Source organism: Notothenia rossii (assembly GCF_949606895.1).
Source record: "Notothenia rossii genome assembly, chromosome: 2".
In the NCBI taxonomy this organism is placed as follows: Eukaryota; Metazoa; Chordata; class Actinopteri; order Perciformes; family Nototheniidae; genus Notothenia; species Notothenia rossii.
The window spans coordinates 30,313,138-30,330,120 of record NC_136904.1 but is presented as its reverse complement, the minus strand read 5'-3'; the positions used below and the strand labels follow the sequence as shown (position 1 = coordinate 30,330,120).

Sequence of the window (16,983 nt, the reverse complement as noted above, 5' to 3'; positions counted from 1 at the left end):
AATAACCTAATAAAAGTAAATGTAACAACTACTAAAGTGCAACAAAACAGGAAGATTAAATGTGGTCTCTTAAACATAAGATCTCTAGCATCTAAAGCAGGGGTCGGCAACCTTTTTGATATGAAGTGCCATTTAAAAAAAGAAATGTTATCAGCGTGCCAACGATCGATAATTATCAATGGGGGGGGGGGGGGGTTGAGCGAGCCTCGCTGCGGGGAAGCAGTGTGTGGACCTGTCAGCGCAACTTACATGATGCCGAATTTAACAAACACATTTAAATAATTGGTTTACACGGCATAATGATAAGGACGATCGTCCGTTCTGTGATTCTCCAGAACACACAAGTTATGATATTAGGGTCATGCAGAGTGAGATGAGATCGCTGTCCCTGAGAGATTGAGAGGGGTGTGGCTTGTGCATGTGTGTTTGTGAATGGTAGAGCGACAGTGAGGGAACGTGTGTATGTTTCTGGAAGTGAAACGGGAAAGCAGAAAAACAGAGGTCTGTGATATATTTTGTGAAACAGAAGAACAGCTAAATAAATGCAACGTCCTCCCAAGAAGAGCTCGCCTCTCTCCAGTCATTTAAGCTAAAGTGGGTTATTGAACCTGAAGCTTGTTGCTTCTGCCCTCCTCGACTACGGTCTGGGAGCCGACAGGAAAGTTCAACACACAGATGGCCAGTCCGCCCCCTTTGTAGCATATTATTTCGATGAGAGATGAGCAGATCGCCACTGGGCTTTCAACTAAATAAACACAGCCACGCAAAAACTGCGTCATTTGTACAGCTCCTTTTGGGTATGCAATTAGTGAAGTGCTTTCCTCCGTGGTGAAACGATCAGCACTGCACCACGGAGGAAAGCGGCAGAAAGTCACCTGGAGATAAAGAGAGCGGGGCTGCGTTACGTGCATGGCTTCCTTCTGCAGGTAACGAGGAGACGCGCTCTGGCGTTCAGGATCCGAAAATTAATTTAAATATTTTGCACACTTATTCCACTTATTCCTAGTGTGCCACTGTTTACGGTGCCGCGTGCCAATGCTGGCACGCGTGCCAGGGGTTGCCGACCCCTGATCTAAAGCAATACTGGTAAATGATTTAATATCAGATTATAATATTGATATATGCTGTCTCACTGAAACTTGGTTGAGACATGAAGAATATGTCAGCATAAATGAGGCCACTCCACCCAGCCATATCAATACTCATATTGCCCGAGGCACGGGCCGAGGAGGTGGAGTTGCAGCAATCTTTGACTCAAGTTTACTTATCAATACTAAACAAAAATTAAATTATACCTCCTTTGAAAGCCTCATTTTTAGTCTTACGCATCCGACCTGGAAAACTTTGCAGCCAATCTTATTTGTTACAGTGTACCGTGCACCAGGTCCTTATTCAGAATTCTTATCAGAATTCTCTGAGTTTTTATCAGCTTTGGTACTTAAAACAGATAAAGTAATTATCGTAGGTGACTTTAATATTCATGTTGACGATGATAAAAATAGCCTTACTGTTGCATTTAACTCTATATTAGATTCTGTTGGTTTCTGTCAAAGTGTAAATAAACCAACCCACTGCTATAATCACACTCTTGCCCTTGTCCTGACTTATGGTATTGAAATTGAGCAACTATTAGTCGAACTGCATAATCCTGCTTTATCCGACCATTTCTTAGTAACTTTTGAAGTACTGTTACTAGACTACAAAGCATTAGCCAAAAGCTCCTGCAGCAGAAACCTATCTGTTAGTGCTATAGCCAAATTTAAGGAAGAGATTCCACCAATACTTAACTCGATAGCATGTCTGCATGTAGGGGAGGAAACTTATACAAAATGTACACCACCCCAAATTGATCATGTTGTTGATAGTGCTACAGATGCGCTGCGAATAAAATTAGACTCTGTTGCTCCTTTGAAAAAGAAGAAAATAAAACAACATAGATTAGCTCCATGGCATAATGCCGAAACCCGCAAAAATAAAGCAAAAGTCGAGACAACTTGAAAGGATATGGCGTTCCACTAAACTTGAAAAATCTCGTTTAATTTGGCATATTACTCTCAATGAATATAAGAAAGCACTGCGTAAAGCGAGAGCAGCATACTACTCTTCATTAATAGATGAGAATAAGAATAATGCAAGATTTCTTTTCAGCACTGTAGCCAGGCTGACAGAGAGCCACAGCTCGATTGAGCCTTCTATTCCCATAGCACTCAGTAGTAATGATTTTATGTGCTTTTTTAACGATAAAATTGTTACTCTTAGAAACAAAATCAATGACCTCTTGCCTTTGACCAGTATAGTGTTATCAACAGCTCCCGAAACGTAAGTTCTAATATTACACTAGATAGTAAACTAGAATGCTTTTCAGCCATAAACCTTGAACAATTAAATTCAATGATTTTCTCTTCTAAACCATCAACGTGTATCTTAGACCCGATTCCAACTAAGCTGTTAAAAGAAGTTTTTCCATTAATTAGCACTTCTTTATTAAATATTATGAATATGTCTTTATTATCAGGCTATGTTCCACAATCATTCAAAGTAGCAGTGATAAAACCGCTTCTTAAAAAGCACAACCTCGATCCAGAGGTTTTAGCCAACTATAGACCTATTTCTAATCTTCCGTTCCTCTCAAAAATTCTTGAGAAAGCAGTCGCAAAACAGCTGTGTGATTACTTAAAAAACTATGATTTATTTGAAGATTTTCAGTCTGGCTTTAGAACACAACATAGCACAGAGACAGCTCTAGTTAAAGTCACAAATTACATTCTAATAGCCTCTGACAAGGGACTTGTCTCTATTCTTGTCTTGCTCGATCTTAGTGCTGCATTTGATACTATCCACCATGATATCCTATTGCAAAGACTAGAGCACTTAGTTGGCATACAGGGAACTGCTTTAGGCTGGTTTAGGTCCTATCTATCTGAACGCTCTCAGTTTGTACGTGTCAACGATGAATCTTCCATGCAAACCAAAGTTAGCCATGGGCTCAGTGCTTGGACCTATTTTGTTCACACTATATATGCTTCCGTTAGGCAATATTATAAGGAATCATTCTGTAAACTTTCATTGTTATGCGGATGATACTCAACTATATTTATCAATCAAGCCTGATGAAATTAATCATCTAAATACAATTCAAGACTGCCTCAAGGACTTAAAAACGTGGATGACCTTAAATGTTTTGATGTTAAACACGACCAAAACTGAAGTTATTGTACTTGGCCCGAAGAATCTACGAAACAAATTATCTAAAGATATATTAACTATGGATGGCATTAATTTGGCCTCCAGTGAGACTGTAAGGAATCTTGGTGTTATATTTGATCAGGATTTATCCTTTAACACCCACATAAAATCAATTTCAAGGGCCGCCTACTTCCATCTACGTAACATTGCAAAAATCAGGCATATCTTGCCTCAAAACGATGCAGATAAACTAGTCCATGCATTTGTTACTTCAAGGCTGGATTATTGTAACTCCTTATTATCAGGGTGTACCAAGAAGTCAGTCAAGTCGCTTCAGCTGATTCAAAATGCTGCAGCTCGTGTACTAACCAGAGTTAGGAAAAGGGACCACATTACTCCTGTTCTGGCTGCCTTACACTGGCTCCCTATACAACACAGGATATAATTAAAAATTCTTCTTCTCGCCTACAAAGCCCTTAATGGGCAGGCGCCATCTTACCTTAAAGAACTCATTTTACCCTACTGTCCTACTAGGGCATTGCGTTCCAAGAATGCAGGGTTGTTGGTTGTTCCTAGAGTCTCTAAAAGTACAATGGGAGCCAGAGCCTTTTCTTATCAAGCTCCACTTTTGTGGAATCAGCTTCCAGTTTGTGCTCGGACGGCAGACACCCTATCCGCTTTTAACAGTGCGCTTAAGACCTTCCTTTTTGATAAAGCTTATAGTTAGGGCTGATTAGATTCAGCCCCTAGTTTTGCTGATATAGGCTTAGTTTGTCGGGGGACATCTTACTTCTTCCTTCTCTCTGTCTATACCTGTGTACTCTCATGTTCCGATTAACCCAGCTTCCCCAAATTTCTTTCTTTTTGGTGTCTATATACGCCGGGATCCGGAGTCATGGATGATCCTGCGGTCCTGTGTCATGGATCGCGAGTCCTGGATCTTGAGTCGTGGCTGTGGTCCTGGATTATAAGTCCTGGATGGATATCCTTGTGGATTCATCTTCCTATTATACACACATGCATTTCCAAACATTTGGACTACCTATGTTGCAAATGTATTATCTTTTCAATTTACACACGGCATCTATTGCACGTCTGTCCGTCCTGGGAGAGGGATCCCTCCTCTGTTGCTCTCCCTGAGGTTTCTCCCATTTTTCCCTTTAAACTGTGGGTTTTCTCTGGAAGTTTTTCCTTGTACGATGTGAGGGTCTAAGGACAGAGGGTGTCGTATTGTCATACTGATATTCTGTACAAACTGTGAAGTCCACTGAGACAAATGTAACATTTGTGATATTGGGCTATATAAATAAACATTGATTGATTGATTGATAGATTGAACTACGGTGTAGTTATGCAATGAATGAAAAACGTGGGTCACAGGTTCCTTAACAGTGCATTACAAGATATCTATGAAAAACTGTCAAATTCTGCAAATTTTTTATAATATCTACATACATTAGAGTTTAATTAATGTGTATAATATCAGTTAAAATAAGTACTTCAACATAGTTAACATTGCAGGAAAGCAATATATTAGACGTTAAGTACTTTGTCAGGCTTAATATTTATCTGTAGATAGATACCCCCAAAGCTTTTTTCTTATTTGAAAGAAGACCTTAACCTAAAGTATTCTTTAATGTGCTAATAAAGGTTCATTTGTTTGTCTGTTTTGCACGTCCTCCTATTAATATCTTTGTACATCCAGCACTAAACTGTTTTATTGTAGAGATCACTTATAGTATCTTCTTGATTTTTTATATTCTATATTTCTATCATTGACCTTCTACTTTCCCCCTATGAAAGTATGTACTCTTAATATCTTTTTCATCAAATAACATTATTCAACATAAATAACATTATTCAACAAAAATAGTTCAATAGCGTGCTTTAACCACGAGGCGGTGCACACAAGGTACACACAGCATACTAATAATAACTTTGTATTATTAGTGTCGGACACTTATGTGTATAACATCTAAAAATGTGTAGTTTTATTCATGTTTTTACATAATTTTACAGGATATTGCTATACTATTTCTTTTACTTCTACACAATAATATCTGATTTGTAAAACATCACAGACAGAAAGGCATATCCGTCATTTAATGGTAAGCTATTGAAATTGTGATTCCATAGATGTGTCTCCCATCACCCAAATCCCCTGACTATTCTCTCAACTCAGTATTTACATTCTTATAGTCAAAGACAATCAGTAATATCTTTAAAAACTACAAGTCCTTTTCTATCAGCTGTGCACCATTTACGGCTAAAAGGCATGCTAAAAAGCCCAAGATTATAGAATCAAACGAAAAAATAAAAACAAGGATAATTGTGTGTTATTGTTGAGTAAATAAAAGTGTGTTATTTAGAAAAGAATAACAAATTAGAAGGAAAAAAAGATTTTCAAAAATACAGATTTCAGTATTTTGAGGCTCTAAGCCCCATTTATTTTCCTCACAGACGGGAAAAAAAGTCAGAAATTATACAATTTAAAATAAAAACTAATAAATAAAAAGATAAAACAGTGGAATGTAATTTACGTTAGAATAAATAGAATGGTTTTGAATAATAGATGAGAGAAAAATCTACGTCACTTTACAGCCCCGCCCACTTTTGGGGAAACCAACGCTGTCATTTGAACGGCGATCAAGCCTGAAGCCACAGAGATCTTCTGTTAGTGTCCTTTGTTCTTAGAGGAAGTACAGAAACACGTAACTCTGGATTTGTTTTAATGTTTGAGGTGCAATAAACGACACAGCAGCTTTTTGGCATGTTAAAACATGCCAAAAAAAAAAAAAGTTACATATTTTTTCTGCCTCGCTCATGAGAGTAACAGCTGGCGAAATTACAGCCTCGCCTACTGATTTTAATTTAACCATATATCGAGCCCGATTCTCAATTTCAAATGTGTGCTCTAAAATGATATTTATAAATTACTATTATCATTATTATAAGCAAAACAATAAATGGCAAAGATATGTAGAAAATAAACGTATTTAAGATACGTTCATAAGAAACGTAAAGTGGGATAAAATATGTTTCTAGAAGATATGTAGAAAATAAACGTATTTGAGATACGTTCATAACGAACGTAACGTGGGAGAAAATACGTTTCTTGCTAAACGTAATTGAGAATGCAGTTTAGTTCTGTGGGAACGTATTTTTTAGGAGACAGGGTTGCCCAGTAAAATGAACCAAGCAAAGTTGACATACTCAACATACAGCTGTGCTCTTAAGTTTACATGAAGAATTTGTGAAATATTGGTAATTATTTTTGAAAAAATTACTGATGATGCAGATAACTTTTTTTATTTAGGAACAGTGGTCAGGTGAAGCCATTTATCATTACATATATGTGTCACACATAAAAGGCCAAACACACTGTTTGGCATTTTAAGAGCTCTGTCTTACTTCCTCGCTCTTGGTCCTCTTCTACCTGGAAATAAAGACAACCAAAACACATAAAAGCTGAATGTTAAAAGTGCTTCACAAGATAAATATAAGAGTGCAGACTGTTTAAACTATGGGTAGGGGGACTATTTGGCAGGTTAAAATGATTATTAGTAATTAATATCATTTTCTCATAGTAGACGAGCAGACAGTGAGCCAGATGAGAAATGCAGAATATGCAGCTGTCATTTTCCACATGGAAAAGACAAAAGGTCAAAAGAGAAAGGGAGCTTAGCTGTAAATCAGTCCACCGACCACATCTACACCAAAGGGCCTGAGTCTGCAGGCACTGACCCGAACCCTCCAGCGTGCAGTCTGCAGACGCCGAACCTGGACCCTCCAGTGTGCAGTCCAGTTGTTCCGAAGACCTGGAAGGGGACGCATGCTGGCTCCAACGGAACCGACTAACTCCCCTTTCGTGAATGTAGAGCTCTCCACATGCCCAGACTTGTAGTGATTTTCGCCTCGTTCTGAAAGAAAGAGGTGAAATGTGCTAACGTGGCAGCCATCTTTGTGTTGGTGACGCGTATTGTGCGAGGCCAGAGATGTAGTTCACACAGCGGCTTCACACAAAAAATGTATTACTTCACAGTTTTACTACACATTCTTATTTTTTTGACTTGCAACATTTTCTTTTAAATTGACAAACATCATATGTGTAATTCGTGGCACAATTCAAACGGGATCGAAAGATAATCTTTCTTTCCCCATTGACTTCAATACATAATTTTTCCGAAATAAGGTCCCATGGAGCTCGACCGGAAGGGGAGGGACTTCGCCTCTCTATGCAACAACAACTTCCTGTCAACTGCGCTAACTCTCCTTCAAAATAAAAGCATGTCCATAAATAGGAAGTCAAGCCAAATTACACTTAAGACATATACAACTGCAACGAAAGTAAAAAACACAATTCGATTATCCTTTTCGATTTCAAAGAACACAAATAGTATGACAAAATGAATGCCGTGAATACACGGAAATACACGTGTTGAAGCGGTTCGCTGCTGATTACTACTAAATTAGATGTCCTTCAACATGGCGTGCTGAAATCCATTTCCGGGTCACTACCGGAGGACCGAGGATTTGAGGAGTCGAGGAGGGGAAATTAGGGAAATGAGAAAGGCCCCGGGTGTTGTTGGTGCATACATACACATACAAATAAAACAATGATAAAGAAAAGTGAACAAAGAAAACCATTTTAAGGACACTGTAATATCATTCAAATATAGCAATATTTACATTGAAAACGATTACATCAGAATCAGAATTATGTTTTTACATTTAAAACATTTGTAAAAAAACACATGTGATGTACAGTGTTTGAACATTCAACCCTTCAGCACATTTCCAATGAACATTAAATGAAAGTTAATAAAGTTTAAATTAGCTAAGTTTGAAAAGTAATCATATGGCAATATGTTTTCAGTATATGAATGATGCAATGTTTTCCACCAAACTTCCTGTTTCCAATCACCTATTGTGATTTTGAACAATATATAGTATTTTTCTTTTTATTTTATATATTTAGGTTTTTTATACTGAATAACTGAAAAAAAACGATGGAGTCCTACAGTATACCTATTCAGTCACATTTCCTCCAGCCACATTGTCAATTGTTACACTACCACCAGATGATGCCACTGTAAGGGGTTTTACAGCCTACATGTTGCAGCTTCACAGCAGTAATGGACAGTCGCCACCTCTACTGCTGTCCTTTGCGTGGTGGGTAGAATGTGTGAATAAGTTGAATAGTCATCTTTAGTTTGATAATTGTACTACTTGGACTTAATCTTGACTACAAACATATCCACAATGGTATGTTATGCACACATAGCCATTATAATTTGGATCTATTGTGTTATCAGCAGCGTTTGACAGGCATTAAATGTGCATTTCTTTTGTGATTCTGGAGGAGTGTTGGGATTTTTTCGAGAATTATGTCAGGGATGTATAATTTTAAGACATGGCTATTTTAGGGAGGATGAGTGTAACAAAGGACTCATCATGGTTGGGATATAGGATGAAGTGATTTTGAAGGTTGACACATCCTAGACTAGAGAGTAAAATTCAGGATGTCAAGGAAAATGCCCCTTTCTGCCAGCTGCTTCTGTTTCTTTGTTTGGCTGACCATATGAGACACATTCATCAAACACGAGGCCACAAAGTGATATTCTTATCCATCCATCAATCAATTCATTTTGACCGTCAGCAAGATAGATATACTTCCATTGAAATCTTTTTAATTGAACGTCTAAGGCAGACAGGCAGTGTCCTAATGTAGAATCTTTATTATTTATTAATTATTGTGCCCAAGTATTTTAATAAACACTGATTGTTTTATACTATATCAAAATGATGGCACAAGGATTTACATATAGTAAATAAAATGCACGTTTTAATTAAATTAAACTTTTTACAATGATATGTAGTTAATTTATGTCAAAAAGATCCACACACATGAAGATGCTTAATGCTGTTAAACTCTCAGACCTTATCCTGCAATAATTAGCACAGTGTCCACTTCAAGGGGTCAAACACAGAGTCATATGTGATCCTTGACCCCAACTAAGAGGTGAAGTTGTGAAGACAAGCCGAGTTTAAAGTGGTAATCCAGTATCCTGGTCCCTTCTTGAACCTTTAGTGACGCAGGGTCACTGCTGTTTTCGCTATCCTTACAAAAATGATAAGTCAGTTATAGTGACTGGAGGTGCTTTCGTGTGTGTGTGTGTGTGTGTGTGTGTGTGTGTGTGTGTGTGTGTGTGTGTGTGTGTGTGTGTGTGTGTGTGTGCACAGAAATCTGCTGAGGCAAGCTTCGTAGCTGTTGTTAGATTATTAGTTGACTATTTTTTGTTAGATGCCAAGTCTTTATGCATTAGGTACAGGATTCAGGAAACTGGAATTCAGCCGTCAAAAATGTTACGTTTTTTACCTACAATTTTCCTACAGTGATGTGTAAAAAATATTTAAAGTCTAATGTAATCGGTGGTTGCCACCTTAGTTTCAACGTGAGTATCTTCAACAAAACATGTTGTTTATTAAAATGAAGCAAAGGTTGAAAGTTGACGTTTTTATCAAAACACCAGCATTAGTAAATGTTGTAGAGAATAAGTGAATCAAAGGGTTTATTGGATCCAAGTGTCAGGTACTAAGGGTTTTATATGTACATGCTTGTCAAAAAGAGTTAGGTGTGCATTTCAGATCAGTGTCAGATATATGTGTACATATTTGAATAGTAGACAGGACAAGACACTGACTTATGTTTTTGTTTTTTTTATTAAACTTGAATTCATAGGTTTTAAACCCCTCCTTTAACAACAGTAAAGTAATCAAGTCAAACAATATATATTTACACTTGCATCATAATTGTGCATCATTTTGGATTTATATCCAATTTACAGTTTGTATTTACATTCAGAATGCTCAATAATTATATTAATGTCATAAGTTGCTTAAAAACAAAGCAACATTTTAAACAATTTTATAGAAAACACAAAACGACAACGATAGAAAAAAGCAGTCGTTAAAATAATTTTCTTTTTACATATTAACCATTTACAACAAAAAGGCTGGACTAAGGTTAGCAGTGATATACTGTATGTAAATATGATATGCACCTTTAAAAATGTGATAAAATAGTTTGAATAGTATTTTAAGAAAATATAGGACTTTCTATTATTATTTGTTTAATAGATTCAAGAGAGGATAAAGTAGTGTTTTTGTGCCTTAACAATGTAACATTTTTCAAGGGCTTTTGTTCCTATCGTTGGGTAGTTCTAAACAACTTATTTCAGTCTGTGATTATTCAACTGCATTTGCTGACCATGTATCCAAAGTGAGTCCAATGTTTCAGTTGTAAAATGTGTGTTTGATATATTTGATGTGTTTTGGTCAAAGTCTGGATTTTGTCCTTTGAATTAGTCCACATGGTTAAGGCCGACAGTTTGTGCTCAGACAGCATCCATCCTGCAGGGTTCATGTCTAACTGCAGCATGTTGAGCACCCAGGGGTCCAGCTGTGCGCCTCTAATAAACTCCTCCATGTTAATATGACCTAAGGAACAAAGTTGAAGAAGTATTTATGCTCTATGCTGAAGCACATTGTTATTCTACCTTATTTTGTCACAACAGCAGTCCTTGTTACATGATAAGGGATGCTTCATAAAATGCTTACCATCATTGTCGGTATCCACGGCTCGTAATAATCGATCCACGGCCTCGTCTACTGTAAGCTTAAAATCGTCCTCATTCTTCTTTGTGGCTTTCTTTATCTTATAGAATCTATATGCTCTAGGTCAGGGTTCCCCAGACTACGGCCCGCGGGCCGCATACGGCCCGCCACGCCCCTTTGACCGGCCCTCCACCTCTCTGCACCTCACCATTTGAACTGGCCCAAAGAAGAAAAAAAAAAAAAGAAAAAAATTATAAAGTATTTTTTTAAATATTTTATTTTAGTTGTCCAACTTGTTTTGTGAAATAATAACATGACTCTCCAAACGAGGGCGGTAATCGCTGTTCATTCCGTCACCTGAGATTAGAACTCGAGGCCGTCAGTATGTAGTGGCCAGAGCGGCTCTGGTAGTGGCCATGAGCCAAACAGTGGAACTGTCAATCAGATCGCCAGCGCCTCTATCACGCTTTAAAAGCAACGTTATGTAACGTTCTGGTTGACATCTGTTACATTTGCATCTTGTTTTTTTAACACTAAAATATTTTTTTATTAACCATTTATATTTTATATAATTTAATATGTGTGTCTGTATTATTTATGACGTATGTTTATGACCGAATTTCCGCCACCTTACAAGCTGATCGAAGTCATGCGCAGAAAATATTATGCTACAGTTGAACAGCAGTGTAATGGCGTGCAGTAAAGTGAGGAAAATTGACAGAGAGTGTCGGGTTTTTAAAGAACAATGGACCAAGGATTATTTTTTTGTTCCATGGAAGGACCGTGCCATTTGTATTATATGTAAAGAAAATGTGGCCGTGTTTAAAGAATTCAACCTTCGCCGCCATCACGAAACCCGGCACAGAGAGTATGCTAGCTTGAGCGGGCTAGCGAGAGATGATAAGGTTCGGCGTCTGAAAGGCGGACTAGCTGTTCAACAGGATGCCTTCCTTTGTCAATCCCGGGTCAACCTGGCTGCTGTCCGAGCTAGCTACAAAGTAGCTAACCTACTGGCTACCCACGGCAAGCCGTTCACAGACGGAGAATTCGGGAAGGCCATGATGCTGGCTGTGGCTGAGGAGGTGTGTCCCGAGAAGACAGATGCCTTCCGTGGGGTGAGTCTCTCAGCACAAACGATGACGAGACGAATTGAGGAGATGGGGGGAAACGTGTTTGACCAACTGAGAGAGAGAGCCGCATAATTCAAGTGTTTTGCTTTAGCCATGGATGAAAGTAATGACGTACAGGACACGGCACAACTGTTGATTTTTATTCGTGGAGTCAACAAACGTTTTGAAGTGTCAGAGGAGCTGGCATCACTGAGAAGCCTAAAAGGCACAACAACTCGAGAAGACCTTTTTGTCGAAGTGTGCAAAACAATGGGCGAACTTGGTCTGCAATGGGCTAATTTTGCCAGTGTCACTACAGATGGTGCGCCTAGCATGGTCGGATCTACGAGGGGTCTAGTAGGGCGCTTGAACGGCGAGTTCGAGGAACGAGGTCTCGCCCCACTGATTCAAGTCCACTGCCTGATTCACCAGCAAGCGCTGTGCTGCAAAGTTTTGAAGTGGGCGTCTGTGATGAAGGTGGTTGTGCACTGTGTCAACTACATCCGGAAAAATGGGCTGAAACACAGGCAGTTCCAGGCCTTTCTCTCCGAGCTGGGGTCTGCTCACCAGGATGTGCTGTACTACACCGAAATCCGGTGGTTAAGTCGAGGCAAAGTATTGCGCCGTGTCTACGACCTGCTGCCCGAAATCAACACCTTCCTCCAGTCTAAAGGTGAAACGGTACGGGAGCTGACCGACCCGGAGTGGAAATGGGACCTCGCGTTTTTAACTGATGTGACTGAACTGTTGAACCACCTCAACCTACAGCTCCAAGGCAAAGGGAATCTCATCAGCGACATGTATTCCCACATAAAAGCATTCGAGGTCAAACTGCAGCTCCTTGTGCGACAGGTCCAAAAGCTGGACTTCACACATCTCCCTGCCACCCAAAGCTACTGCGCCGAGAAACCAGCCGCCCCTTTCCCAGTCGCGAAGTGCAAAGATGCCCTGGAGATGCTGCAGCGAGAGTTCAGTGTGCGCTTCCGTGAGCTTCATGTCAACAACAAAGACATAAGTCTGTTCCAGAACCCCTTTGCTGCTGACATTGACGACGCACTTCCCTCTCTTCAGTTTGAACTAGCCGAGCTGCAGAATTGTGATGTCCTTAAAGACGCATTCAAGCCTGACCACCTCCTTGAGTTCTATGCTGAGCTACCAGAGGGCACTTACCCAAACATTAAACAACATGCTCTGAAGATGTGTACCGTTTTTGGCAGCACCTACACCTGCGAGCAGACGTTTTCCCGCATGAAGCAAATAAAAAATCCAACGAGGAACAGACTCTCAGATGAACATTTGCATCAAACTTTGAGACTGGCAACCACTAGGCTACACCCAGACATCGGACTTCTCACCAGCCAGAAGCAAGCACACAGTTCACACTGATATGGTAAATATACTGATTTTAACTATTACAATTTTATATGGCTGTAAACATGAACTATGATTTTTTGATGAAATATGATTAATGTTTTTAATGAATTTTAATGAATAATGTTACACAGTATTTGTAAAATCAGATCACAAGGAACAACAGGCAGCATATTTGTAAATAATTTACTGAATGTGTCCAATGTCATCCCTTTATGCCAGGTTTCCAGGCAGCAAGAGAGGGGACTGCAACTGCTGACCTCAAAGATCACTGCCCATCCATCCTTCCTTCCACCCTGGCTACAAGTACCAATTCAGTTCACCTACTGCACATATTGCTGACTTCCCATTCTGTTACTCTCTTCTAGTTTAACCTGCCGAGGGTTTACTGCTCAGTCTCTCCTCCCAATCTCTTCTCTCAGCATCTGCCTCTCCATCGTTGTCTCTCTCTCTCCCTCTCTCTCCTCTCTCTCCTCTCTCTCCTCTTTCTCCTCTTTATGCACTGCCCCTCATCTCAATCTCCTATTTCAAAGGGATGATAATTGTGCTGTAAAAGTGTTTGGGTGCTCATTGCATTTTCACCTTGAACAAAAAAAATCTCACCTGAATATACAAATAAGAGTTGGTTAGTTGATATATTGTTCACCAAGTTTCTTGTCTTGATGATTTCTCATCTCACTGTAATATAGGCCTACCATTTCTATTGTATCACTCATAAACTGTCAATCACCATGTTTTTCTAACCTTTCCTTGCTATTTTTACATGGTTGTTATTAGAAAATAAAAGGAATACCTGTGGTATTTCAAATTGAAAAACATGTGAAGTACTCACTTCTTTTGCAAATCACTTGTAATGATGAACTATTTTGTGCTAGAAATTATGGCTATAACAGGCAGTGGCCTAGTATACAGCCCACATGATCGATCCCGGCCCCTCATCACAGTCAGGAACGATAATGTGGCCCCCAGAGAAAAAAGTTTGGGGACCCCTGCTCTAGGTGGAAATAAATAAACCAAAAGTTGTATTAAACTGAAAAAACAAGGCCCCATAATAGCCACTGCTGCCCTAATGATGCAATAGTACCCTACATTTTCAATATTTAATTGAGTTACTAGGATGATGTGTGATGTCTTTACTGCAGCATGATGTTCCCTTTTTAGTTTGAGCTATTTTTGATTCTGGGAAATATTTTACAATTTTAAACACTTGCATAATTTGTCAGTAAATGTTTTTTTTTATGTATCTGTTTATACTCAAGATTGGAGGCAACACAGTGATAGCCTTCAAACCAGTTTGCACATTTTTGTTTTGTATTATGTTAGCCTTTTATATTAATCAGAGAATAGCATGTTTTGATACTGTGCATATATATTTTATTATAATACATATACATATACCAGTTCACACTTGGAACTGAAACATCATGGTCTGGATAATCAGCTTCTCCATTACACTTTTCACATGTACTATCCCACCTGTAACTATAGCAGATTGCAGATTCAATGGTGAGGCTAAACACCAACTAATTAATTGAAATATTGTATATTACTTATTTCCATTAAAACAGATCTTGTCCTTCCTCCCTCTCTGGTTTTCCTTCTTCTCCAGAAGAGGTGAGACTAAATCAATGTTAGATTACAGTGAATTTACCTAAGGTCTAAAAGCTACACCTGAATATGACATTTTGATTTGATTAAACTGATTATCATCAGACATGTCATAGTACAAAAAGACCAGGTATATCTAAAATTATTAATAACTGAATTCCTTTGAGCTCTGTCAGAGGCCTGGTATTTTTCATTCTGACTCACAGTCATAATAGTCTTAGTGGGACACAATGCTGTTGATACCTGTTCATTTCCTACAATGACAAAATAACAAATTGCAGTGTAGTTAAAATGGGAGAATTATTAGGGATAGACATAATAAAGTCCACAGAACTGAACAGTAGGAAAGTGAAAGATATAAATATTGGAAGTAGCATATGAGTTCAAATTAATGATGTGCTCTTATTATCTGTTTGAAGTTAAGGCTTTAAACAAAATGCTGTTCAGAAGAGGAACTTTCTGTAAGGGAATCCCCTCTTTAGAGCTCAGTATTTTGGCTGCATCCAACACCCACAAGACATTTTGTTGTATTTAAGTAGACTTACATTGATAATGGCTTTCAGTTCATCCCTGTCCACATAGCCATTGCAGTCTCGGTCGTACACCTTGAATGACCAGCGCAGTTTAGGCTCCAGTTCTCCCCGGAAAACAAGGTTCAGTGCTGCCACAAACTCAAGGAAATCAATTGTGTTGTCCTGAAAGGTACAGTAGGTTGAATGAGAACTATTGGGTTACATATTTCCTTTTTGCTAAAGATGAACAATATGCCAGGCTCTTACAGCTATTATGGTCTCACCCTATTTCTGTCGAAAGCTCGAAACATGCTCTCCGCATAATCGGACGCTTCTCCTGTTGCTGCCACACCAAAGAAACGCTTGAACTCATGCAGAAAAAAGTAGTCCACTTGGGCACTCCAACACAAACTTTTGATACATGTCCTGAATTATTTGGACATCAACATACTTAGAGTTCTCTGTTTGCTGAATCTGCCCCATGGCGGGCCTGTATATAAGCAGACCATCGTCCTCAAACCTTAGGACACTCCCCGATGGGCTAATCTGCAGTGGGTATATCATACTCCTGGACTTTTTTTTGTAACCCTCTTGAATCCCAATGGTCCTGTTTGTCAATGAGAGAGGTGATTAGTGCGGCCTTAGGATTACCACAGTATTATGTTGGTGGGGTTTCCTTTCTGAGTTAAATAGGTAGGCAGGTACCTGTGCGTATAAGAAAACTTGTAGGAAGGTCAGGCATAATTCCAACAAGCGAAGGAAACGGTATGTGTTCCAATAGTGTGGTGCACATAAAAAAAAGAACATCAGCAATGTTAAATGAAGGCGATACGTGGGACACTTGGATGGTCAACATTAATTCTGACATATATAGTTAATCGTTTTCTGGAAACATCAGTGAACCGCAACAAACTGTGAATACTTGTAACATATATTCCCCTACTAATACTGGAAAAACATCGCTCTTTAGCAAGTTGATGTTCCACTTTCTTACATTTGAATGTCTGGTTTTCAGAGCTGGTCACTTTGTTTTTGTTTTTCATAAGAGTAAAACTTTTGACATTACAAATAATAAGTGAATCCATTGGTAAAAAAGAAAAAAACAAACGTTCATTAATGCAGCTATAAAGGCAAAACATGCCATTTTTAGATATGTCTTTTATGATGTTCAGATATTTCGTCAAGCGCCACTTTTGTGTTGACATATATGAATTTGAGTTGAATGCTTTAACAACTAATGGATACAAATTGCAATTCAGTTTGGAACATTTGTGTGAAGAACTGAACAATCTAGGAACCCCTTGACTCTCCCTGTAGACATAGATGTCGTCATGTTTAATATTAATCTAACTGACCTGCTGCATCACTTAATACTATGACTGGCAGGCCAGGATACAATTGAGTTGTTACCTGTTTTATATCAGTATAAAACAGGTAACAACTAAATTGTATCCTGGCCTGCCCTGGAAACTCTATTTGCCAAATGGCTGGTTTCCAATTCCATTTCCATCTTTAATCAGTCATAGTGTCTGCACGACTAAAAGATACTAAGATGCTAAAGCTGTTTAGGTTAAGCTTAC

General features: G+C 38.7%; 2 protein-coding genes across 2 annotated transcripts; one reads left to right on the top strand and one right to left on the bottom strand.

The window, feature by feature from the left end:
* Nucleotides 1–9,520: 9,520 nt before the first annotated feature.
* Nucleotides 9,521–16,756, bottom strand: LOC307028637 (guanylyl cyclase-activating protein 2-like). Its single transcript, XM_079663834.1, is given in 6 exon segments — nt 9,521–10,686; nt 10,807–10,913; nt 15,437–15,439; nt 15,441–15,586; nt 15,688–15,783; nt 15,785–16,756. Coding segments are annotated over 6 exon segments (783 nt in total). The 5' UTR covers nt 15,968–16,756; the 3' UTR covers nt 9,521–10,438.
* LOC307028636 (general transcription factor II-I repeat domain-containing protein 2B-like) lies at nt 11,070–14,201 on the top strand. Its single transcript, XM_079663833.1, has 2 exons — nt 11,070–13,302; nt 13,506–14,201. The coding sequence occupies exon 1, from the start codon at nt 12,027–12,029 to the stop codon at nt 13,296–13,298; it is 1,272 nt and encodes a 423-aa protein (XP_079519959.1). The 5' UTR covers nt 11,070–12,026; the 3' UTR covers nt 13,299–13,302; nt 13,506–14,201.
* Nucleotides 16,757–16,983: the final 227 nt, after the last annotated feature.

Coding starts and splice junctions, on each gene's coding strand:
- LOC307028636 (XM_079663833.1), top strand. CDS start 12,027: ATGGATGAAAGTAATGACGTACAGGACACGGCACAACTGTTGATTTTT.